The 25447-nt window shown below is 48.7% G+C and overlaps 6 protein-coding genes across 6 annotated transcripts; 2 read left to right on the top strand and 4 right to left on the bottom strand.

Annotated features, from left to right (window-relative positions):
• Nucleotides 1-1311: 1311 nt before the first annotated feature.
• On the top strand, nucleotides 1312-3714 carry ace2 (putative C2H2 transcription factor (Swi5); the record flags this gene model as incomplete). The annotated part of the gene is made up of 2 exons (XM_043268807.1): nucleotides 1312-2011; nucleotides 2072-3714. The coding sequence occupies 2 exons, from the start codon at nucleotides 1312-1314 to the stop codon at nucleotides 3712-3714; spliced, it is 2343 nt and encodes a 780-aa protein (XP_043124742.1).
• Nucleotides 3715-4412: 698 nt separating this feature from the next.
• On the bottom strand, nucleotides 4413-6000 carry Aspvir_005593 (T2 family ribonuclease; the record flags this gene model as incomplete). The annotated part of the gene is made up of 6 exons (XM_043268806.1): nucleotides 4413-4556; nucleotides 4620-4717; nucleotides 4806-5039; nucleotides 5107-5299; nucleotides 5357-5651; nucleotides 5738-6000. The coding sequence occupies 6 exons, from the start codon at nucleotides 5998-6000 to the stop codon at nucleotides 4413-4415; spliced, it is 1227 nt and encodes a 408-aa protein (XP_043124741.1).
• Nucleotides 6001-6480: 480 nt separating this feature from the next.
• Nucleotides 6481-7844, bottom strand: Aspvir_005592 (RMD1 family protein; the record flags this gene model as incomplete). Its single annotated transcript, XM_043268805.1, has 2 exons — nucleotides 6481-7452; nucleotides 7506-7844. The coding sequence occupies 2 exons, from the start codon at nucleotides 7842-7844 to the stop codon at nucleotides 6481-6483; spliced, it is 1311 nt and encodes a 436-aa protein (XP_043124740.1).
• Nucleotides 7845-8132: 288 nt separating this feature from the next.
• Aspvir_005591 (CLH domain-containing protein) lies at nucleotides 8133-12246 on the top strand (the record flags this gene model as incomplete). Its single annotated transcript, XM_043268804.1, has 5 exons — nucleotides 8133-8450; nucleotides 8502-8528; nucleotides 8581-9557; nucleotides 9610-11900; nucleotides 11960-12246. The coding sequence occupies 5 exons, from the start codon at nucleotides 8133-8135 to the stop codon at nucleotides 12244-12246; spliced, it is 3900 nt and encodes a 1299-aa protein (XP_043124739.1).
• Nucleotides 12247-12876: 630 nt separating this feature from the next.
• On the bottom strand, nucleotides 12877-13618 carry Aspvir_005590 (uncharacterized protein; the record flags this gene model as incomplete). Its single annotated transcript, XM_043268803.1, has 4 exons — nucleotides 12877-13229; nucleotides 13308-13355; nucleotides 13414-13470; nucleotides 13543-13618. 4 exons carry the CDS (start codon nucleotides 13616-13618, stop codon nucleotides 12877-12879), a joined length of 534 nt encoding a protein of 177 aa, XP_043124738.1.
• A 4030-nt stretch (nucleotides 13619-17648) lies between these two features.
• Aspvir_005589 (grainyhead-like protein) lies at nucleotides 17649-20191 on the bottom strand (the record flags this gene model as incomplete). Its single annotated transcript, XM_043268802.1, has 5 exons — nucleotides 17649-17971; nucleotides 18024-19297; nucleotides 19360-19872; nucleotides 19970-20107; nucleotides 20178-20191. 5 exons carry the CDS (start codon nucleotides 20189-20191, stop codon nucleotides 17649-17651), a joined length of 2262 nt encoding a protein of 753 aa, XP_043124737.1.
• Between the last annotated feature and the right edge of the window lie 5256 nt (nucleotides 20192-25447).

Below are 25447 nucleotides of genomic sequence, written 5' to 3'. Positions count from 1 at the left end.
GAAGCCATAGTGTAATGTATGGGCTGCGAACTCACCTCGACAAGACTTGTCTTCCTCAACCTTCGTTGCGATCGTGTGCAAAAAGTGACTTCTGGAGGAGTGTGCGGTTAAAATCATTGTGTGGTCACGTGGAACGCATTTTGCCTGATTCAATCTAGCGTCGAGCGTCTGGATCATTCGTTTCGCCGCTCCGAGACGAGATCTGATCATATGACTGAAGGCCCTAACTTTCTTATCTTGTCGCCTGAAAAACAAGGCGTCAATCGAGCGGGACAGATGACGCCAGAGCAGTTGCCTCAGTATCATCGACATCAAGGCCCTCCATCCTTGCTGGCAAATAATTGATGACATGAAACCTATAATTGATCTCAATTATTTCAATGCTATTGCGAAGAAAGGGAGCATCATGAAAGTCAATCATTCGAGCCCTTCACAGGCACCCGGTTGCCCCTATATAGCTGCATCTTTCGAGGGTGTCTCGACTATGAGGGGCTGTTTTCTGAGCTCCTTACTCCATACAGACGCAAGTAAACTCTCACAGATAGACGCAGGGCTCGGACAATCGCCCTAGCTAGAATATTTTCCGCACTGGAACCAAGGCGCAGACGCCCACCAATTGATCCACAATGAGTTTGTCAGGCTTCATGCCAAGGGCTGATGGTTTCCCCGACGCCTGAGCCACCCGCGTTGCTGGGCCAACACCGCCATTGTTGATCGGAACCATGGGCTGCATAGTAGGTAGATCGGGATAGCCATGGTTTGCTGGATCCAGCTTCGAGCTATCTATCTATCGATCATCTATCGATCCATCTCATCCCCTCCATCCTTGGTTCAAATATTGAATTGAAATACCCTGTGTTTCTCTTCATTCTCGCTGCTTGCTTGTTTTCTTCTCGGACTCCACGTCTAGAGGGCAATTGGACATTCGCGCGGGAAAGCTTCAGCTTTTACATCCTTCTTTGAAGCCTTTGCAACAGTTGCTGTGATCGCAAGTCGTTACAAAAGCTAGCGCACAGGAAGCTCGAGACTTCGGCTTTTTCGTTTCCTTTCTTTCTCTTCTTCTTTAGCTCGGTTTGTGATCTTTGTTCAATAGGACACCAGCTGACACTGTTACAGGGTGATTGCTTCCCATCTGCTGGGCCCGGCCAAACGGCTAGCGCTCCTCGAGGTTCGTACAGCACGTTTTCGTACATTTGGCGCAACGTTCCTGCATGAGGCTTACAGGTCGAATTGATAGATCCAGACGCAAGATCTGTCAACTGTCGGTCGATCCATTTCGCCACGAGTGAACTCCAGAGATCTCCGCCCGACATGTTAGCCAATCCACATAGCAATCTGCACGAGCGCTATCGACAACATCGTCGGCAGATCTCAACCCCCAATGCGCTGGAAGCCGCCAAAGTTCCTACCCTTCCAGCACAGGCATTGCAGCGAATCAATGCGCATCGCCGTGGACAGAGTCTCGACCAACGACCTTTGCACGTCCAACGTCCTCGACCTATGCACGATGGGGCCGTTTCCATTACTAACGCAATAGCAACTCAGCAAGCCCACATCCTTGCCGGGGGAGCACACCATCCCCGATTCTCGCAGTCGGCGCATTTCCCCCAGCATTCCTCTCCCATGCCTGTGATGCCTGAATGCCCGTCTCTGACCTCGGAAGACTTGCAAGCATTATCCAATTCCACCTGCAATGCGAACCATCCAGGCATGGCTTACATGAATTCGAGCTTTATTACCATGGGAAACCCGAGCTTGGGGATTCAACCAATGGAGAACAATGTCAATCTGATGCAACAGCAGCAACTGCAAAATGCTCACGTCTCATGCGTTAATAGTCTCGATGGCCAAATCCTCGACAACAGCGCCTGGAATTTCTACCAGCAAGGCCAGCTCCCTACGACGCTCCGGCCTCAAGTCAACAACCTTTCGGCCGATGGGAGACGACAGTCTGTACAGTCAGATATCATCCCCTCGCAACGACCGCATACCCCCAAGCAGGCAAATACGCGTAAGTTACCAATTCGCTCATACCGGTCGTTTTTCTCCCAACCACTGACGACCGATCCAGACTACTTTCCCATAACGCCAGCGACAACCCCGTTCAAGAAACCAGCGGAACTTGCTCAGTATAGTACGGACATGCAGTCCACCCCCTCCAAGGAGACAGGCCGCTCTGCACCCTCATCAGCCCAGTCGGCATACATGCAACGAGCCAAGTCCCTCCAAGGAGTTGCGGGGTCTACCTTTTCCAACTCCAAAATCGAGATGCCTTCCCCCCCGAACACTGCTTCATTTGAAATTGACAGTTTTGATGCGTTTGGCAGTCAGCAGGGTTCCAGTTTCGAAATCTCCGAGTCAGAGAATTTATCGCAGAGTCACTATGCCTCGTCGTCAGCAACCTCGTCCTTTCAATCCTCCCCAGAGCTCGCCGCCATGCCAAGCCCTGAAGACAATCATGGGAAAGCTCAGAAACTGCCCATCTTCCCTGCCGCGTCCAGTCGGGCGACCCACAGGAGGGCGCCGAGTACCACCTCCAGCTCTTCCTTGACGAAACCCCGGCTTTCTCCAAGAGTGGCTTCCATTGATAGCCTTAACCTTGATGCTAGGGTTCATGCGTCTATCAAAGAGACTGGAGTCACCATCGATGAGATCGCTTCCTACATCTCTGGCCCCGACCCGGAGGATGGAAAGTGGGTTTGCCTTCACCCCGGCTGCGAGCGACGGTTCGGAAGAAAAGAGAACATCAAGTCACACGTCCAGACCCACCTTGGTGATCGCCAATATAAGTGTGATCATTGCAACAAGTGCTTCGTTCGCGGACATGACCTGAAGCGTCACGCCAAGATTCACACTGGAGACAAACCATATGAATGTCTTTGTGGCAACGTATTCGCTAGGCATGATGCTCTGACTCGGCACAGACAACGAGGAATGTGCATCGGCGGTTACAAGGGTATTGTGCGCAAGACAACGAAACGTGGTCGTCCAAAGAAACACCGGCCAGAGTTGGAGGAGAGACAGGACAAGGCGGCTAAGACACGCCAGAGAGTCGCCGAGAAGACATCCCTTCATTCCTCGTCCGGATCTTTTGACTCCCCCAACTCGCCGCCTTCCGAGATCCTTGAGAATATGAGTCTTCACGGTGGATCGAGCCCCAAAGAGGATATGCCCGTGTTCAGCCAACCCAACTTTTCGTTGCCTCCATCGGCGTTTACTTTCACACCTCCTGCGTCTCCGCGACAGAGCTTTGGAAACCAGCCATCGCCCACTCAGAGTCGCCGCTCACTCACACCCAGTAGCGAGGATGAAATGCTGCCTTTGTCGCCGTCCAAGCGCCCCCTCGAGAAGATCGTTGAAGAACCGAGCCTGTCTTTCATTTCGAATGCCGATCCATATACCGATATTGCTACCTCCACCGCCGAGCTTTCTTCTCCACATACGGCTCCCACCTTGGCAGATTCATCTCACGGTTCCGACCTCGATATCTTCATCAGCCCGGACAGCTCCACCAACTTCAAACATGAATTTCCTGATCTGAGTGACCCCGACATGGCCGCTTTTCCCGACTATGTCAACGCGTCTACTTTCGAGCCTGGACTGGATCTGTTTTCGAGCAAGACCTTCTCTGCAGGTACCCCGATGAACGACGACTTCTTTTCACTCCAATTTCAGGTTGATGATATGACCAAAGAGTTCTTCATGGACTGCTAGCTTCGGCCTCAAACGACGCACGAGCCACATGAATAGACTGAACACCACACATACCATGACACGATGCAACGACTCTGGCTAATGACCGACGCGCAAATTAATTCTCATGACTCCGATTTCAACGACTGGAACTACACGTATGACAACGACCTTCAAATTTCCACGACACGACTTATGTACAATTTCAATGACAACTTCCACAACAAATCTTTCTTCGATTGTGAATGACATCTGTGACAAAAATTTTCGGGGTTACATTCTTTGTTCTTTTCTTCATCTCGGTTCTTTTCCTTCTCGCACATGTACGACATTTCGGGTTCTGCAGTCAAGACTTGACCTTCCCAACAGGGTTCTGCAGTCGCCTCTCTTTTGACTCCTATCCTTCGTCCATGTTTTAGCGGTCCTCTAGCCTAATCCCGGCGTTCACTTTCTTCTTTTCGGGAACTGTTTTTGGCCCGCTGCATCCTTTTTAGAAATTAATCTTCGGTCGTCTGCATGACCTGTACTTTATCTGAGCAATAGATTCCACGATTCACGCTGCGCACAATCAATTAGCTTCGAGCCTTTAACCTGCTATTAGAACCACTCTATTGAATCTACATGGAAATCCTAGAGCAAACTCAACTCTATCCAAAATCAAATTGGAGGTCTATCTATCTGATTTAAGAACCATGCCAAAACAGAACAATACGACTTGGTCAGCGACGCTCCTTCCATGTAATAGCAAGGTCGATTGGATGTTCGCCCTGGGAAGCAAAGATGGTGCTCTGTGTGCGGCCCTTCGGTGCCTTGTCTGCGAAAAAGGTCGTATTTCCGCGATATGAGAGCTTGCCATCCTGGACCTGTACCCCCAGTGGAAATTTCGTCAGCGGACGCAGGTCAGTGGAGGGCAAAATGGAACTTACGGAAAACTCCTCTGGAGCAGTGACGTGAGGGCCACAGCTGAAGGCGTCTCCTTCGAATGCGCAGATGCCCTTGCTAGATTGCAGGGTGAACGTGTCATCTGATACCTTGTTAGCCGGGTGTTCTGGCAGATACAAGCACCATTGCTACGATGTAATTTCCCACCCTCCCTTTCTTGAGGAACGTACCTGTAACCTTCTTCGCCTTGAAGGTTGCGCATGTGCCAGAGGCGAACCACTTCCCGCGGCTGATGATACAGCCTCTTTTTCCACCCATCGATGATACTAAAAGGTTGCCGCGACCCTGGAACGGAATCCCGGTACTTGTTGGTTCGGAGGGGTTGCTTGTTGTTCGGGAGGGTTCACGGGGTTTCTTGGGTATGTAATGGATGCCTGTGGCAGGGCAGTTGGACTTGAGGCCGTCTGCGGTCATTATCCATTAGCATGATTGACGTCGCGTTGAGAAGTGAGGGTTCAAGGCTCGACAGACCAGGCTCAGAGGCGACGAAATCTCCCGTCTGCAGAGAACCTGCAATGTTGAAGTAGTACCAGACTTCATCCAGCGCACGGTTTCGACACCGGACGGTAACGGGGGCGCCGTGGGCTTTTGCTAGAGTATCTTGGATTTCGTCGAGGGTGTATGTCTTTGTATGTGAGGGGACGATGCCAGCATTGGCGAGGGTCTTGAGAATAACGGTCAGTCAGATCAAGCCAAAGTAATGGTCAAAGGGGGTCCGGACTTGGTAAGTAGGCAATTTCTGGAAGATCTCCACAGTTTTGTTGAAGTAGTCTACGACTTCCTGCTGTGGATAGTAATCCGCATAGCAGGTCGTTTCCAGAGTGCTGATACATGTGCCATGCTTGTTCCATTCATGCTCCCAGAGATCTTCATCGTCGCCTCGGAAATCTTTCCAAAAATCACTCATATACTCTAGCAGGTCAGCTCGGCCTGAGTCAACCAAGATCAGGGAGATGTTGCTGTATCTCCTCTTTGAGTCACAGTATTGATCAAAGCCACCATCACAAAAGTCCGGCCTAGGTGAGCCAGGTGATCAGTGCCCTATTCAGTAAGATGCATATCTGCGACGGTAGGCGCTTCGGTAGCACCGTGTAGAGCTCACCAGAGTCCATGAATAGTCCAGGAGTCGACTGGGCCGACCGCAGGATCCGCATCCCAGAATTGCGTCTGGAGCATCTGCCCTCCGGGATAGTTGAAGCAGCAAGTGTTCTGGCCATGGTACTGGGCGTGGCAGCTCAACTCCGGTTTGGAGCATTGAAATGAGTTTTGCGGAACTTCGCCATCTGGCTCTAACACAGTGGAGAGCCCCAAAGAGCCTGTCAGAGCTTTCAGGATGTGCTGGGGTCCAGGTATACTCTGCAACATGCTTGTTGATATAGAACCTCCGGTGGGGTCGGTACCACTACTAGGAGTGAAGACGATATGACGACTGTTCCTTCCACACTCGCTGCAGAGCCGAGAATTGCTTTACGACAGGATAGAGTGTAACATGTACAACGCAGCTGAGGAACTAATTATATGTTAAGAAACAGCCCAGAAGAAGATAGCTCTCAAGGCAAGGCGTGGGAATGATGCTGGACGCACGTGAATGTCTCGTCATAACGTGACTAAGCTTAGTGTCACATGTGACCCTGTTCAGCTGATAAGTGCCTGATTAGGCTATCGAAGTGCTTATCAGTCATTTTTCCGGAAGGGGATAACTATCTACCAGGTCGGACATTGCCAAAAGGCACACCAAGAATCTCAGGAGTAAAAGGGATGAGACTTGTTCAAGATGAGCGGGGGGTATCATTGTTAAGCCTGACAATAGCTATCCTATTCTGCAAGGACATGAGTGATCCAAGGTCACGAAGATTCAGAGGTTTGTTCAGCTTTGGCTTCAAGCTCATGAGCGCCTTCTTTCCAAAGCCTCAAAACTTCAAACCCTACCTCAACGGCAATGAGGAGGATGATAATCCATTCAAGCCGGAGGCCATGTGTCTCGCTCAGCCTCTCTCGAAGCACGCTTGCTATCTCCTGTGCGTAATCCATTTTCTCATTCAAGAGCTTGATGCGAATACCCACATCTAGTGCCCTTCCTACCTGCTCGTAGTAGCCCTCTAGACCAAGCTCATGCCGGCTATCCCAGAATAAATCTGGCAATGAGTCTGTCAGCTCCGAATAAAGATTCAATTGGGCCCGCACACTCAGCAGTTGGCCGGTCTTGCGAAGGATAAAATCTCTTGTGAAGGGTAAGCGAGAGCCCTGAGATAGAAGTGTGGGTATTGTTCTGGTTGACTCGAAATAATTGGCCAGCAGAGTCTCAAGCACTGCCAGTTTCGTACTTCGAGCCAACCCTGACGAAAATGCCACCTTGGTAAGGACCGTGTCTACAGACTGCTGACCGACGAGCTTCGATTCGGGGTCACCGCTATCGGACTTGGTGCCAAGAATAATGGTATCTCCTTTAATGCTGCTGTTCTCCCGTTGAGGATCCTCAATGTATTCCAAATCTTCCGTCTCCAAATGCTCTATATGGGCACCTTCCGCCGCCGGGAGAAGAGTCCTAGTGGCCAGAAAAGACGTAAAGCCCTCGGGCAAAGACCACGCCACCACGGTGCCGGAAGGGAAAACGAATACATCGCCGACTTCATCGGAGGACAGATCGGTCGTGGCGGGATTACTCACGCGTCGAATCGAATCTATGGGAACTTGGATATGGACGACTTGAGGAAAAAGACCTGTTTGAAACGGATCCGGCTCGAAACCTTTCTCTTGAAGGATATCTCTGACTTTGCGGATGTCGAATTGTTCTGCTACAGCATAGGCTGTTACTTCCTTTTAGTTCAATATCAGCGGCCAATGCTTCTCGAGTGCGCAGCTGTTGAAACCTTAGTCTGGTAAATTCCTTGCTCTTTCAGTTGAGCTTTTGATAAGATCCCGTCTTTCGACCTTTGTGCCTCCACTGCCACTCTCCGTAACGATGTGGGTGCTGCCGGGTTTCTGGCGCCTCTCCTGCGTTGCTTCTGCGTCTCCGAGAACAATTCTTGCGATAGATCACCGTTCTTGGACTGTTTCTGACTGAGAAAGGCATTGGATGAGAAGAAATCTTTGCGTCGAGGAAGACCAAGGGGATACGATGCGTGTAGATTATGGCTCTGCGGCTGTTTCAAGAGCCTAGCCACAGTGGGCCTTCTGCATACGGAACAGACGTAGGGCCTTGCGAACATGCTTTGGTATTGGTATTGAGGAATCCAAAAGGGGCCGCCGAGCAGGAGAATCCATTAACCTTACACCTGTCACACCAATGACTTAAAATTTGAAGCAGCAAACAGAGTGTTGCAAAGAAAGTGTTTCGACCCGTCCAACCGGCTTTCAACGGCGTTTTTGAGCTAGGCGCTTAGTCATCAGGTCTCCCCAAGTTACCCCAGGTCCACCAACTGCTCGTCATGACACGATTCCCCCCGCCTGTGGTGATTATTTTTGAATTGTTCCAGGTACGGAAATAGGCGCTCGCCATGGACGCGCCTGGCGCGACTGAGCCTACAGAGGATGCCCGTCAGGACAGCCCGGCACATGAGGCTTCCGTGCAGCAAAGAACCAGCGACCACAGCTCTCGGCCCGAACAACCTGCGCATGGAGACGACGAGAATGAAGAGGATAAGGGTAGTGGAGAGGCAGACACTGAAGAGGAAGATGATGATGATGATGATGATGATGACAACGACGAAGAAGAAGAGCCTCAACTCAAATACCTGTATCTCACGAAAAATCTGGGTGCCGTGTACCGCAATGGCGACGCAACCAGCTCATTCCTTACCGCGGGCGATAAGATGGTATGATTTCAAAAGCGTGCGATTCACTTTCCCTTGCTGAAATATCTCTAGATTATCGGAACACACAATGGCAATATTGTAAGCTAACATGACTACCCGTTGTGAGGGCGCAGTAACTGACGTCTTGCAGCATGTGCTTTCCTTGCCGCTATTTCAGTCGCTTCGGATTTATCACGCACACTCAGCGAGCGTTACTTCCGTTTCAATCTCTCCGTTCCCACCTCCTTTACCCAACATTAAAGCAGAGAACGTCACCAGGACGCTCACGGAAGATCAAGCTGTTCCTACTCGATCCTCGTTCAGCACGGCCAGCCTTCGTGGTCACAATAAATCGAGCCATCAGACAGCTCCACCCGCAACACCCTCCAATTCCATTTACGTCGCGACTTCTTCTATCGATGGTAATGTATGCGTTGCCTCTCTAGTGGATACAAAAGATGTCCTTCTACGGAACTTTGGGCGGCCTGTCCAAGCTGTCGCACTATCACCAGAATACAAGAGTGATCGAACATTCTTGTCGGGAGGACGAGCGGGTGATCTGATTCTTACTACCGGTGGACGAGTGGGTGTGAGCACGAACTCGACGACAATGGGAGGCGCCGCAGCTGCGGCGTCTAGCTGGCTTGGATCGATTGGGTTGGGAACCAATACCGGCAGGGACACCATCTTACACAGCGGGGAGGGTGCTATCAGCACGATTAAATGGTCGTTATCAGGGAAATATGTCGTCTGGGTCAATGAAGAAGGGATCAAGATTATGCGGTCGAACCTACATCTGGACTCAGCGGACTCTGAGCTTGCTTGGAAACGAATTAGCCACATCGACCGTCCGAACGGCCCTGGATGGGAAGAAATGGCCGGTGTCTGGAGAGCTCGAGCTGAATGGGTGGACGAAGATACTCTGCGCTGGGAGGAGAATGTGAAGTCCCAACAGGACCGACCACATCTTGACACTCCCGTCCCACCGGATGTAGTTGCGACGAAGGAGAATGTGGAGAGGCTCGTCGTGGGTTGGGGAGGAACTGTTTGGGTCATCAATGTGTATCCCGACCGGCCAAACAAAAACAATAAGGACCTGAAGATAGGATCCGTCCAGGTCTCCACGATGTGAGTTCGTGTTGCCATAATTATGAAACGACCGCTGACAATTTGAGTCTAGCTTGCGAACTGACTGTATTATATCTGGCATTTCACTATATACACCAAACCTTATAGCTGTTCTTGCATATATTGAGGCCGGGGAAGAGAATGTTTCGGAAGAGCGGACAAAGCACGGCGTCCTTCGTCCTCGCTCATACCGCCGTCCCCGGGGCCTGGAACCTGAGCTTCGCATTATAGATATTGATACGAAAGAAGAGCTCAGCGCCGATACGCTTACAGTTAGTCGTTATGAAAGTCTCACTTCTTCAGACTACCACATGTGCGTCATACCGCCGTGGAAATCATCAGTGCCTGTGCCTCAACGCGGGGCTCTGGAAACACTTGGAAATGGCATCTGGGACGCGACGATGTATCCCGCGAGGTTGTTCAGCTCTGGTGCAAGTATCCGGAGCACAACAAGTAGCGGCGACAAAGGTTCGATCAGAGCACCCAGTTTACTGGCCTCAAAACGGATGGCGAATGAAGAACCTTTGTCTAAAGAAGTACAGGACATTGCAGCAAGCGCTGGTCCAAAGATCTTCGTCCACAGCCCATATGACTGTGTGGTTGCGGCGAAAAGAGACCTTTCAGATCGTCTAGCGTGGTTAGATGCACATGAGAAATATGAAGAAGCGTGGAAGCTCCTGGAGGAGCATCCAGAGGCGGCGGGAACACAGGAAATTTCGGATCATATGCCAGGTGCCTCAACACGGTCCCAGAGCAGCTTGGGTGACTTCTTCGCTGATGACAGGTCGTCCATTACGACTACTGGTCGAGCTGTAGCTTCTGCCGCTGACCAAGAGAAGCGCAGAATTGGTGAGCTATGGATCAAACAGTTGCTCGAGCAAGACGACTGGAGTCGAGCCGCTGAAGTTTGCGCGAAGGCAATACAGACCACTTCCGCGTGGGAGCATTGGGCGTGGATTTTTGTGAAGAATAAGAGGTTTGACGAAATTTCTTCTGTTATTCCGGCAGATTTTCATCCGCCATTGTCGCCGGACATATACGAGGAGGTTCTGAGCCATTACGTTTCTAGTGATCGGCACAGATTCAGCGAACTCTTGGATTCATGGCCTTTCACGCTCTTTGACGTCAATAGTGTAACGACAGCTGTCGAGGAACAGTTGGATCCCAGGACGGTGGCACCTGAAACAGAGGACTGGCGGATACTAACGAAATGCCTTGCCAAGCTCTATCTGGCCGGAGGTCATTATAATGAAGCATTGCACTGTTACATTCGACTACAAGATGCGGACACGGCCATGGCTTTGATCAAGGAGCACCGCTTGTTGGACGCTCTTTCAGATGATATCCCCGCATTTATCATGATTCGTGTTTCTAAGCAACAGATGAGAACGGCTCCAGTTTCCGAACTCGAAGAAATAACTGCCGAGCCAATCAAGCTTCTCGTCAGCGAAGCATATACTGGAATTGTGCGCCCTGAGATTGTGGTCACTCAGCTTAAAGACGCAAATCGGCTTCTTTTTCTTTATTTCTACCTGCGCGCTCTCTGGCGAGGAGAATCGCTTCCGCACAGCGCTGCGAAGCCCCGCAGAGGTCATGGTGCTCGAATTCGGGACGCAGCAAGCAAATTAGCAGCTGATGAGGGGAAGGCGCTAGTTGATAATTTCGCTGATACCGCCGTGGAACTTTTCGCCGACTACGACCGTCCATTGCTGATGGAGTTTTTGCAAGTTAGCACTGCGTACTCCTTTGACACTGCTGTTGCCGTCTGCGAGAGCCGCCACTTCACGTCGGAGCTCATCTACCTCCTATCTAAGATGGGACAGACGAAGAAGGCACTGAACTTAATTCTATCCGACTTGAAGGACGTCTCGCAGGCGATATCGTTTGCCAAGTCCCAAGATGACCCGGATCTCTGGGAAGATCTTCTCGACTACTCCATGGACAAGCCTCGTTTCATCCACGGGCTCCTTGTTGAGGCCGGCACGTCCATCGACCCTATCAAACTTGTCAGACGCATCCCAAGCGGTCTTGAAATCGAAGGGCTGCGGGAAGGACTCACCCGAATGATTCGTGAACATGACCTGCAGGCGAGTATCAGCCAGGGTGCCGCCAAGGTCCTTCAAAGCGAAGTCGCTGTTGGCATAAACACCTTAAGAAAAGGGCAACAACGAGGCATTAAATTTAATATCATCGAAGAGAAGCCCACACAGCCCGTCTCCGATACCGGCGACAAAGATGAAGCGAGTAGCAACGCTGATACAGAGAAAGCCTTGTCGCAATCAAGCCCGTCTACGTTTCAACCAGGGAGGTGCGCAGGGTGTCACCTCCCTTTCTATCCCAATGGTAAGCTACCTTGCTTAAGCTATCGATAATGTTCTCGGTGCTCATCCATTATGTTCTAGAAAAGGAAATCCTCGTCGGCTTCGCATGTGGACATGTCTTCCACCTATCGCACGTTCATTCTGATGAAACTTCAACAGCCTCGGACGGAAACCAGTCGGGAATGCAGACCCCACGCCCACTGCCTGAGCTCCGCACACCCACCTTGAATGAACTTTCACTGTCCCCGTCTCGCACCGTCGGCGCCAAGGTGACCACTGCTCGGCTGTTGAGAGATCGGATTGGCGATGGCTGCCGCATCTGTTCCCTGGCCAAAGAAATTGAGGCGCTGGGTGAGTCCGAGACGTGATGGCAGGTTCGCAGTCATCGAAGTGGTCTAGACTTCGATGCATGATTTACACATTTCTCGTTGATCGCATGAGACCTCTCTGTTCGTTCTCATTCTTGAATTCTTCCGTTCTAGCGCTGAGCGGTCAGATCAGTTCTGAAATGGTGTCTCTTGTGCTTCATGCATCGTGTTCAAATACGCTCTTATTCTCAGCGCTTATGCTTGGTGAACCGGTCGCTGAAGAGAAGGTCCTATGACATTGGTCAATCAGGTAACTGCTCTACAACTTCATGATGCGACCCAGCGATTATATGTTTGGTCCTTAGAATATACCCATGATAGTAACAATCACAATGTTAATAATATATTATTTGATTGCGAGACTTGATCGAATCATACGGAAACCAGCCGTCTTGAGCTCCATTGGAAAGTATTAAATTCGTTGAGTATCAATAAAAGTGAGCAGCATATCACTGCCGCATCCTCATAAAACAGGTAAAACACAGACAACATGACCCACGTGAGCTCCTTGAAATCAGAATTAGAACATGGCCAGTCATACCAGTTGCTCTGGACGGGGATTCAATCAGAGTTTGCTTCGCGAGTCTACTTCTTAAAGAGCAATAAGACGGACGGATAGAACATGGCATCCTAGACGTTCATGAAACCTGTCATCACCAAGCTCCATACCAGCAAAGCAAGGTGTATTTTCCCTTGACCAGTGGCAGAATCTGACAGAGGAGGAGCGTATGGTGGTTCACTGCTGCTGGGCACAGGAGTAGAAGCACCGCTGCTACTAGTCGAGCTGGTACGGTGAGGAGTCGTCTGCTCTACAGACGACGTAGTGGAAGGTTCTGACGTGGAAACGCTAGTTTGAGACGTTGGCATCGAAGCGGTGGTAACCATGGTCGGAACTGCCGGGATCCAAATGGTGGTAGAAGGCTTTGAGAGAGTCGTGCTTGGAAGTTCGCAGACAGTCTCCGTGACAGTGAGGGTGACAGTATCTACATATGAAGGCGTGTCAGCACATGGACAAATCACAAATACAGAAGCAGTGGGCATAGTTAGGGCAGAGGGCTTACCGGCGCGAGGCAGATATTTCAGGTCCAGTGGAACGACCGCTCTCTCCACTATCATGCTGTCAGCGTACGCAAGATTTGCAGTTAGGTAGTCAACATCAGCACTCACCGTTGGAATCCCTCAAATTCGGATTCTCATCGACGACTTTGAGTTCTTCTATCAACCCTGCCGAAAGGTGTTAAGAAAGCACACCTCAGTTGGGGTGACGAGTAGGGCTCAGAATCAGAGACGACTTACCTACTCCAGAGCTCAAAGTTGCGAGGTAACAAACAGCGAAGCAGAGAACAACCTTGACAGGAATCATAGAAGCCATGTTGGTTACTTCTAGGATGAGCAGATACAGAGCAGCAAGGAAACTAGATGCTGGAAGACAAGTTTGATGATTTGAGAGTTTACAAGCGGATGGCTGGACGAAGAACAAAATACAACAGGTGGGAGAAAAAGAGGGATAAAAAGGAGAGGGAAAGGAGCCAGGGAAAGGGGAGAGTCAGTTGCAAGGTAAGGTTGTTTGTTGCTCAAAGACAATGGTTACAGAAGGTGCGACAGTGACGACATCCCCCAAATAGGAAAGTTGTATACAGTAGACTGAGGACAACCATCGATGGGAGCACCCATCAAACTGGACGCACGAACAAAGACAAAGATGGGTTCTGCCATTCTTTCTAGTCGGACTTGAAGCACGATGGTCTCTCCCAAGTTACTCTCTGAGTTGCGTAGCCTGTTGTGTCAAAGCTCAAGGACTCTGATATAGATATGATCCCCCTGTGGAGATGACAAATGTAACTTACCACATTTGTTCTGCGCGACTTCAAAATCCATGTACGGTGAGCCTAGGTGAGCCTAACTGATCGACTGATTGATCCGATAAGGTGATTCGATCCTATCGATGACTATATAATGTACCATTGAGGTGCTCAGGAATACTTATCCGCACGAGTATGGAACAACTAATCATAACTGTTGGATATCAATAGCATCTGACTCTCCAGGATACTACTCGACGATGGGCCTACCTCGAAATCATGGATGTTATCAACCAATCTCAAAAAACGCTGTGAGACATCTCTAAACAGTTGACAATCTGTTCATACTCACTTCGGATATCTCCCTTGTGCCCTGAAACGTGACTGTAAGTTCATCAAAATAGCATAGTTCAGACTTACGCTTCCATTTGCCACTTAACCTTGTCTAATATGGCAAAGACTGCAGGCGTTGGTCAGGTCTCCCAGTAGTCAGACGCTAGAAATAAGCATAATTGCCCTGCTCATCACCATCCGGTTTAGAAAAAGACTGGCACAGGCATTTTTCGAGTAACTTAGACAGACCTTGGCATACAACAAACCATCCACTAGTATACTACCGAACTATAGGGGTAGCTTTGCTTGACCTGGTACAAGCTGTTGGCCTATATAACGAATTAGTATCGAGCAGGTGCATATCTACAGACGTGTAACCTATGAACAACGCAGTCATAAACTGCTGAGTCTTATAGAGAACCCTATCCATTCATCTTCATCGTTTGATGAACTACTATCTGGATATAGTATAGCAACGGCCCAGACAGTCTGCAACCGTATAGCCTCAATTTTACCCTGTACGGAAATACAAACATGTTGTGCCTGGACGTCTTCTATGCACTGTACCTGTAATAAACAGTATTTTTGGCCTGTATTTTATTTCATCTAAGAATTGATTGACCATGGGCGGCCAAACTCCACACCGGGACGACCCGCGTGGAGGTATCCATTCCCTTTCAGAAAGCAAAAGAATGCTATGACATCATGCCAAGGCCCGAGGTACAGCCGGATCCAGACTAATGGAATGACTGACGTCACATCTAAGAGAGGAGCGAGTTGGCGCAAAAGGCGGCAGAATCTGCTTTTCCGATTTCTGCACGGCAGTGTATGGCGGGTTTCGGCCTCATCCTTCCGGTTCCTTCACCAACACACTTTCTAATATACACGGGCAAGATGGAAACCAACTGTATCAGATGATAGTAACAAGAAAAAAAAAAAAAAAAAGAGGAGTCCTCCTGACAATGCAAAAAAGAGAAAATAAGACATCACATCAACGCGCAGATCGCAAGGGGATGAAGATCCTAAAGGTCTACTGATTGGTTGAAGAAAGTCCCACCGAAAGAGAAAACTGACAGAGCACAACCGCTAGTCCAGCCATGGCTTACGCACTGCGGCACAATCTGAAACTCGGGAAATCTGGATCATCCCTGCTTCAGCAAATAATATGGACAACTACATTTCCCACTAGTTCCCGGCACTGTGCAACGGTATTGTGCATACTAGAATTCTCCCCCTTTTTGGATTTCGCGACACGCAGTTCAGTCGAGCGTTGAATATCATCTCAATTGCCCATGAACAACAGTGATATGAGTCTGTCAAGATTACCAAGCCAAACCTCCCACATATGACGTACACTGACATTGGCTGCATGAAGCCAAGAGCCGATGTATCATTGTACGGTCTCCGGAGTATCGTGCCCAAAATGATCAATCAACAATGTGATTGGGGCTTTAGAGTCTAACTACCACCTCATTGGGAAAGTGTCTAATACAAATCATAAACAGCGACACTTTTTTCGAAGCGCCTGTGGACACAGGTCGCTGTGGAGTACATAAGCGATCAACAACGGGAGCCGAATTGACTGGAATGTCCGCCAAATCCCTTACGACCAGGGCGATTTTGGTCAAGAACAAGGAGGCTCCCCACAATAAAACACAGAGTAATTACTGATCTTTTATTTGACAACGAGTCGAGTATGAAAATAGGACAACAGCAGAGGAATACTCGCCTGGCCTTGTACTTACTTAGAAGACTGGCTGGCCAACTCTGCAGCTCTGGTGTTGTTGGGCTTTCTGCATTACTCTTATCAGGCTGTTCTGAAAAGTGCCTTCTGTACTGTAAATAAACACCAAGATACATTCAAGTTTCAGAGTGCCGATCTTAGGGTATACCGGGTACAACCTGTAATTTAAATTTTGTGGTCTGGCTTTTAACTGGGGGTAAAGGGCCCGACCACTCACAGACCATGGCCCATAAGTCTGTGCTTGGGCGGGACCTGAAATCTCATAGTCGCGCCAAACCCAAGTCAGTCCTCACAGGCAGGCAGGCATGTACATCAACTAACATGCTCTGTGTTAGTAGTTGATATTCTACTCACTGATACTCTATGTTTCCCAGTGTCTCTAGTTCAGAACCCCCTACTGATGGATCTGAGGTTTGAGGGACTTCATGGTATTGACATGCCCTTTTCATTATGCACATAGACCACTCCATACCTTTGACTCTATACTGCGCTTCGCACTAGCGTCTAAGACTATGACGTAATTCCTACTCGCCGATTTCTCAGTCGCACCCCCCACGGCATTGTCTTATATTTCTCTTGAATATTATATCTCAACCAGCAAAGGTGATCGTGTATTCTCTACTTACGCTGTATGTAATAACATGAACCAGAAAGATCCATCTGCGACATCTTTCCATGTAAAAGAGCGGTTTGTGGGGGTTTTTTTCGAATCAGACACAGCGTACCCTGAAAGCGGTTTCTCAAGTCTTCAACAAAATTTAGGAGAGGACCACTGACAGACCAGCCTTTGACCAAGACGACAATTTGTATCAAAAACATATCCGAGTCAGACTGAGAGGCGATGCCCATTCAAGACTCGGAAAACCACATAATACTTTGCAAGATTAAAGAGATAAAAGCAAGCAGAACACAGCAGAATGGAACAGGGTATCTATCTCGTATGCGTTGTTCCCCAACTGTGTTCTTGAATTCACAATCAGAAGGCAAAGGACACTGTAGCAGGCAACCACACAGGTAAATAGGCTGATATGCAACCGCACATGTAACAATCCCGAAGAAAAATAGTAAAGTTTTAAGGTGGGGAGGGAGGTGGGAAGAGGTCGTGAAAAAGTATGGCACATGAAATGGAGATATCGAGATGGATGAGATCGATAAAATCAAATAGAATCGATGAAACAATCACATTGTGACAGGGTATCATTGCCCGGGAACTCGTTTATTATCCCCGCAATCAACGCCCCGAAATAACATCAAAAAAAAGGGTCAACCAGCAAACCAAGCCCACAACCACAAAGGAAAAGCAGAGACATCGCAGGACTAGATAGATACCGTTTCGTTGCCCAACGCACCAGGCGCCAAATAATATAGGTTATTAAACCGGAATGGAATCTTGCTTATCGTCAAATGTTGAGTTAGCGTTTTTTCTCGTTTGTTTCGGCTTCGCTTCGCCGTTGAAGATGAAGAGTCTTTGAGCAGACAAATTTCTGCAACACAACGCATCTTTGAACCCGGCCTTGGTTGCATCAGTAGCTTAATTTGACCTCCACTGCGGGGTTCAGGTGTTCGGAACTGTTTGCCACTGCATGGTCGAACGCTGATGCTTCTGAAATCTCGACAACCATATCTTGGCCATCGGGCAATTCACGGACCACGTCGTCATCAACCATGATCTTAAGGCCGTTTTCCTTAACGTGCAGAACGCGTACTATACGTTGTGGATCGATCTTCTGCTTCATGGAAATTTTTTCCATCAAATCACGGACGGTTCGCTCAGTCAGATAGACTGCACGATAATAATCATCGCCCTTTCGGTTGGTTCGTGGAAAGCGAATGTAGAAACATGCAACTAGACTAGGTCAGTACTTTGGCCTCGAAGTAAGATCTCGCACTCGACTTACTCGGCTTTTGAGGACGCTCCGCAGGTGGTCTGTAGGTGGGATCAATATCCACGGCTTCGATGTATCCCATTGACAGATTCGAACCTCCAGAAATTCTCTGCACTTTGACTGGATGCTTGAGAATCATCTTGTCGCCAGAGAATTCAGAACTAGGTCGCGAATTGTCCCTTGAATTGCCCATTGATCCCTGGTAGCCAGAATCATAGAAACGTCCATGCTGCGGAACCTGTGGGGGATGGCACGGCGAGTTGATCGAGACATTGCTGCTGGTCGGTGACAGAGTATACGCAGAGGCATCGATACTAAGACGAGGGTCACCGGGCTTCGATGAGCCCTCCAAGTCGCCAGGTAAGATCACAGGATATAGATCCGGATCGTCTTGTTCGTCGCCCCGAAGTCCGAGAATACTCACTGGCCGAGTGGAGGTGAACATGTCCTGCATCATGGCCAACTTTGCATGAAGATCATCTTCCACAGGCAGTTTCTCGCCGTCCTGTGAGCTCATTGACCATGTCCTCTTGTGTTTGGAGATTTTCGCAGGGCGCTGGTCAGAACTCTTCAGAGAAATAGGGTTACCAGCTCGCTTCCGCTTGCCATAATTGCCTCCACCCATTTCGGCCTGAGCGATCTGCTGACGCAGCTTCTCAATCGTCTTCTTCACATGAGCGACGTCGTTAGACAGCTTCCGCTCGGCTCCATGGTCGCGGAAAAGCTTGACTTTGCAGTAGCACACTTCGGCTTCGCGGGAATCTGCGCTCTCTGGGGTAATAATCTCCGTTTTGGCACAAAGCCTAACGGGAATACCTTTGACACCTTTGGAATGGCTAAAATCTGTGGATAGGAAATTGAACCGAACAGAGATGGCGCATTCAGGTACTCCAGTCGCCGGATTGGCCGTCCACGTGACACAGAATCCATCAAACGATGCACTCTCCAGTTGAATTTGCCGCTGCTTGCGGTCTCCAATGCCTCCTTGGATCGGGTCGACATATTCAACCGCCTGGAGCTTGCCGCCTCGCTGATACGCCTCACTAGAGCCACGTCCCTCCTTCCATAATTGCCAGCAAGCAGCAGGTTTTGATCTCTGCTCCTCTTCTTGGAAAGAGACGCGGATGAACGTGCGGTATCTTACAGGCTGTCCCGTCATGGGCGGCGGGTTTGAGTCGACGACAGAAACTGAATAAGCTTGTCCTTTGTTTAGATAGGAAATAGGGATTTCGTTCTGATGCTTGATCATAGCGGTTGGGGCACGCAATGTGACATGATAGCGGAAACTGAAAATGTTGGTTAGAATGTCTTCGTAACTCACAATGTCGGGACACAAAGAATAGCTTACTTCTCACTAGATCCTGGAGTATCTGAAATTTCATGTGTTGTCGAAGCGGCAAACCGGGAAGTATTTCCCTGCATATCGACGTCATTTAGAGACAATTCATCCACGGACTCATCCATAGCATCGTAGCCTGAATCGCGGTGAACAAATGCGCTGGGCGCGAAAGACGCTTGTGAGGCGAATGCCTGTGGGTTATGAAAATGTGGATTGATATAGTGCTGATCATAGTGATCCAGGCCAAACGCCTGGCCACCAGCGCTTAAGGTTGGGCCGGTAATCTGCTGCGTAAGGGACATGGGTGTGATCATGCTCATGCCGGGCGTGTGTAGGTCTCCAGCTTGGCTATGGAAAACTGGCCCCAAACCCCCCGAATTCGGTGTGTAATACCCAGTCTGTTGGGCTGGGAAGTTCATATATGATAGGGAGTTCGGGTCGACAAACGAAGGTGTAAATCGCAAGTCTTGTGCGGCGCGCGGTGTAGCGTCATTCACTTTGATACCATCACTCTCCATGAGCCTATTTTTGAGGAAATAAGTCAGATAATGCCAGATCAAATGATGCGCGGGCACCGGCGAGAGATGAACGAATATAGGATAGCTAAGAGATTGCATACCTAGATGGAGTGATAGGCTGATTGCCAGCCACTTGCCCCAAACCGGGAGTATTGCGTTGCGAGCCTAAGGGCACTACCTCAGAAAAAGTTTTCTGGAATCGTTGAATGAACTCTTCGTCTGGCTTCTGGGAATTTTTTCTATTTGTGGGTGAGCATATATCCTAGGAGGCAGCCATAAACTACAGCATAAATAGCGAACTCGACATACCTGTTGCTGAACATTGTGGGTAACCCAGATGCCTGGGAGTTAAAGATTCAAGCAGAATTGGCAGTCGACAGGTCTAGGAACGGTGAACGACGAAGCGCCACTAGAGTCAACATTCGGATCAGGCGTGGTCGCTATCACTGGGAGGAGATTGTGCCAGTTGTGGTTTGAAATCTCATGGAAACACTCTCGTTCAAATCTTTTGCACCGTACTATGATAATCTCGGGTGGTTATCACTGATAGTCTTATCGTGGTCCCGAAAGTGGCCACTTGCAACCGAGTCGCTATGAGTTTTGCGATGAGAGATTCTTTTATCAAAGATTCTGCGGAAAGAGATCTGAGATTTGAGGGTTGCGGAAATGTGGGATTGGGGGAGTTGGTTGTAGCTGAAGCGTTCCTTTCTCAACGGAGACGGTAGTGACTGGGAGGATGTGACACCACGGACACAGGAGGGATTTATACGATATCGCGCTGGAGAAGGTGGAAGAGAGAGAATGAGAGAAGAGGTTAGATGATGAGGTAGGTCGAACGAACAGAAGTCGCGTCAATGGTGGAGAGATCTGTGAAGGCGCGATATGAGTAACGGAGGGGCGAAAAGAAGATGGTTGATAATGGGGTGGGGATTAGGAGGATGCGCAGAGGATCTAAATTGCAGGAACAGAAGCCTCCAATGGCAGGGGAATATAAATTGATGAGGGGAAGGCTGTGTGGACGGACAGCGAGTGATGACTTAGAAAGTACAGCTGCTCAGAACCACAGGTACCTGGGGTGGAGGCTTGAGAAAAGGATTCTGCTCGGGAGAATTGGAGAAGAAGAATGGGATTAATTTAGGAAACAGAGCAGACCGAAAGGGGCCACATGGGCAACGTGGTGACGTCGAAAATTGAATAGTTGATGGGGAAAAGAATTAAGTGAACAGTGAAAGCCTCGTCCGGAGGAAATGCTTCTGGAACCAAATTTCCCTTTATTCTTCCTCCGGCTTCATCTTTGATCCTTCCTCAGAATATGAGTATTCAACTAAAAAGCGACGAAAAAAAGAGTTTGACCGCCGCCATCACTTTTTTGGGACGGAGTCAAATGGACATGGCCGAAGGATCGGTGGGGAGACAGAAGGAGGGGTGGAGACCCGGTAATTTGTGAAAATGATCTTCCCTTGAGTAAATTGCTTCCATAGGTACATCCCGGTATTATTGGTATTACAAATGTATGCTAAATACAGTACTGAGAATACCTAAGGTAGGTATACTCTGCGACAGTATCTGGTATGGATTACTCCGTACAACCTCGTCGATAGCAAAAATTACTCAGAAGGTCAAGTCAAACAGACAATTCACCTTTGACTGAACCATATATGACATCATCTCCTATACCAACTATCCTATGGGAGTATAACTATCAATGTGTGGGACCTCTCAATTAGCTAGATCCATGTCCTAAAGTCCATCCTCAATCACACTCTTAGAGACTGTGGTATCAGTCCGATATTGACCTTCCGAGAGCCACATAAAGGGAAAGGAAAATACTGGAAGTGTCCTGCATACAAGATAAGGTCTCAAAACGTGCACCATCCTAGCCCAGATCCGTCCTCGCATAATGAGCTGGTAGATTGGAACAACAGGGCGAAGGGTGGTCGTTCAATGGGACGTCTTTGCCCATCCTACGCCTCCCGCAAGTCATTTACTCGATAGCTGGTAGGTAATCTGAAGCTTCAGCAGATTATACCCCGATTAACTGAGTTTTACCCTAATGAAAACTTGAGCCCCTACAACATAAATCGATGGTGGTGGTCATCGGGGGGTGGTGTATTCGATTCATTGGGCACGTCGATATGTCTTCAGCAGATCAAATCAACTCGGGTGTCCCATTATTGTGAGGAATTCGCCTCGGGGGGCTTGCACTAGCTGCACGAGCCAGAATGAGACACGCTCGGGAAAAGTAAAATAGAGATGAACAACCTTATTTTGAGCAGCCATAATTGCGGTCATGGCGGTGAGAAAACCACTGCCATGTCCCCTAAGTATCCAAAGTACATGGAGAGCAATGTAGACAGCAACTGCTCTACGACACAACCATTTGCACCAGCAGGGCTTGATAGGCACCTGCAATCTGTCGGTTCTCCTAAACAGCATTCGGCTAACTAGACCAACCCGTTGAAGCAAGCTTCAATGTCGTCGGTGCAGCGGTGCTTCGCACGTACCTCGATGAGGGAATTAGATATACTAGATATCATAACAGCGTTTGTGCCCTCGACCTGAAAACTCGCAGACAAATCTTTCTCCTAGCCATTTTCAAGCTCTGCAACACCTTGTGACATACTTATGGCAGCGCTTGAAGCGAGGTACTGACAGCTACGTATGTATTTGATGCAGGCTGTCATTGTATTGTATGGAGGAACAGACTTTAATGCCTGAGGCACACCTCATGACCGTTGTCGCCCCGTTTTCCGTCCCGGCCAAAGTACCCGCCAATGACAACTCTCCCTTATGACAGCTGCAAGCCCGCCAATAAGATGTGTTACACAAGCACCTCGTTGGAATCCATGAATTATTGTCTATCTGTTCATCCATTCCTTTTTCTCTGTATTTTTCCCAATTGTTCTTTCTTCATCGCAGACACTCAAGTCATTCCGGGATTCGGATGATGCGCTTACAGAATAATTACTTAGTGATCCACAATATTCTATTCTATAGAAGTACATGTGACGAAATTGCATATTGCGAGCTGGGGAGCTGTTATATCGAACATCATCTTAGAGTCCCCAGTAGCTATTCTGTAAGTGCTTCTTTGCTAACTAGATGGAGTCTGGAACATGTAGATACCGATAAGTGCTTCATTAAGCGTTGTCGTTTAGTGGCTCTAAATGTTTCAAAATGGTCTTATCAAGTTGCCATGGTCCAGGTCGGACACTTCACCTTATCTAGCGTTACTGATCGGCAAGCCGGACCTATTTGCTGATTGGCTTATTTCAGGAACACAGTGAACAAAGAGCAAATGAGGTATGGATCATCATGGTGAGAAAAGAAAATATCCTAGGCTGTGCGGTATTGCGTTATTTCCCACATTGGGCAAGAAATATCTAATACTAGGTACTTAGCCCAGTCCATAGGAATTTTTCACGGCCTGCATACAATTCGTGGTCTAGTGGTTGTGGTTGCCTTGACGAGCGGCCAAATCCCACGCGATAGCGGGGATTCGTGGGGCCTGATCCCTGGTTTGAGATTTAATGTCTCGACCAGGAAACCTATTGTGGAAAGCTATCTTGACACCATTATCTATTGGATGCATAAACAGCGAATGTAATAACCATCCCCGATGATGATTTTTCGAAACTATATGACAACTTTGATAGACCAAACTTTCTGTCTGGAAAGAACTTCCAAAATTTGATACACGAATCTAAGATGCAAGGGACACATGATTATGGGGCCCCATGCAAGATGAGGCACTATCTACGCCACAATAGATGATTATCCACTGCTGTACAACCCCAATGTGTTACATAATAAAGACAATGTGAAGGCCATGCAACAAGATCATTCAGCCCATGTGCCATCCATTTCTAACATAAGCAGTTCAGTTCCATCAGAGTAGTATCAGAAATTGTCCCCTGTGCTGGCATAATAATCACCATTGATATGCTTTCGTCTGATATGAGTATCATTGTCCGTCATTGACCTTATTTCGCCATCTGATATCAGTTGCACTCGCCCATTCTCCGACGAACTGAATATTTTTCTTGTGGACGAATGCGGAGTCACTCGCTTGTCAGTAACAATGGGGTTCTACTCTTCTAGCCTCTAGTTCTACTTTTGAGTACACTCGCCCCAAGGCATTGGTTCTTGGGGCACATATACGGTAGCGTACAGGAATTTCATCAATCTCACAGAGTAGCCATTGAGGAATCAATGTTCAGCCATGGCTCGATGTATATGGGCATAACGGCCATTGGTTGATAAAGAAGTGTAATCAATAAGTCCTAGGTTGTACACAGAATACAGAGTCCATGTACCGAGCCATTGTATGTTGTAGTAATACTAGATTAAGCGGGGATTGAACGCTAACTTTGAATCGGAAGCTGGACAGCACTAAGCGTGCGAATCACAGTCGATTCAATACTTTTCCGTGACCAGCAGTGGTTCAGTGTGTATGGTTTATCCATGGTCTCCATATTAGGAAACTATCTACTAGCTACAAGCCTGCAACCTACGGGCGCTCCTAGTACTTTCTAGGCTCCACTAAAATCGATTGCGTACGTACGCAATAATACTCCGTACGAGTAGTATTTTCGGACCCTTTATACATGGCTGGTTACAGACTAGTACATTTTACACATTCCAAGACGGCATGGTCGCCACAGCGGCCATGGCGCCGTTATCATAAGCCACATTCACGCCTTCTGGCCTTATTCGGGATTTGCATTTGCCCCACACCCACCATCCACCTACCTAAGGTAGGTAGGCTTACTCCGCACAAGCCAATAATCGTCACAACCAGCGGCACATTCATAACGGAGGCCCAAGCGCCCTCCCTTCGAGTTCGATGTCCTGAACTCAAAAAGCATTTCCGTTCATGCATTATTGTCATTTCGCAGGATCCTACGGAGTAGCCCTAGTCACATACCTAATTTGCTCTGCCCAGTGCTGTCCTTCGGTCAGATGCCGGACAGCAACTGCATGCTTGAACCTGGTACATGGTATGTAGCACCTTGGTACCTCTCTACTCTGGATCGGGGATTACGAATTTGCATCCATAATCCATACGACTGCATACTGCATAGACCATAGCCTACGACGACTTCAAATAGAAACATCAAAACAAAAAAAAATAAAAAATGCATGATGTCATCTCCGCTTCAAGCCACTGCTGGCGTTCCCCGAAAGTCCACACCAGATCCCACCAACCCAGCCATTCAATCATGATCGATCAGTTCTGTCAAGCCTCCAGCTGTCAGTGGTGGGTTCTTTACCCAGCAGGTCTCCATGCAACGGCACTCTAGCGCAAACGCCCATCTGCGCTGCGCTTAGGCCATCAAATCGTAATTTCGGGACCCGAATGACAGGTCCAGATAGAAATCTGGCCCCATGAGTCTGCTGCTGTCTTTCACGTTTTTTCTGAATAGTTAGAGTCTAGAATACCCGCGGATACATCTCTCCTCGTGCTATCCTGAGACGTCGACATCAGCGATCGACAGCCAACACACTCTGCATATAACAGTACGCCCAAGCGGAGTAAGGTACCTGAAATAGCAGCAGGACATCATCCTCTTATTGGC

Source organism: Aspergillus viridinutans (genome assembly GCF_018404265.1).
Source record: "Aspergillus viridinutans IFM 47045 DNA, scaffold_3, whole genome shotgun sequence".
Taxonomy (NCBI): domain Eukaryota; kingdom Fungi; phylum Ascomycota; class Eurotiomycetes; order Eurotiales; family Aspergillaceae; genus Aspergillus; species Aspergillus viridinutans.
The sequence above is the reverse complement of the archived record's forward strand: the minus strand, read 5'-3'. Positions and strand labels throughout refer to the sequence as shown.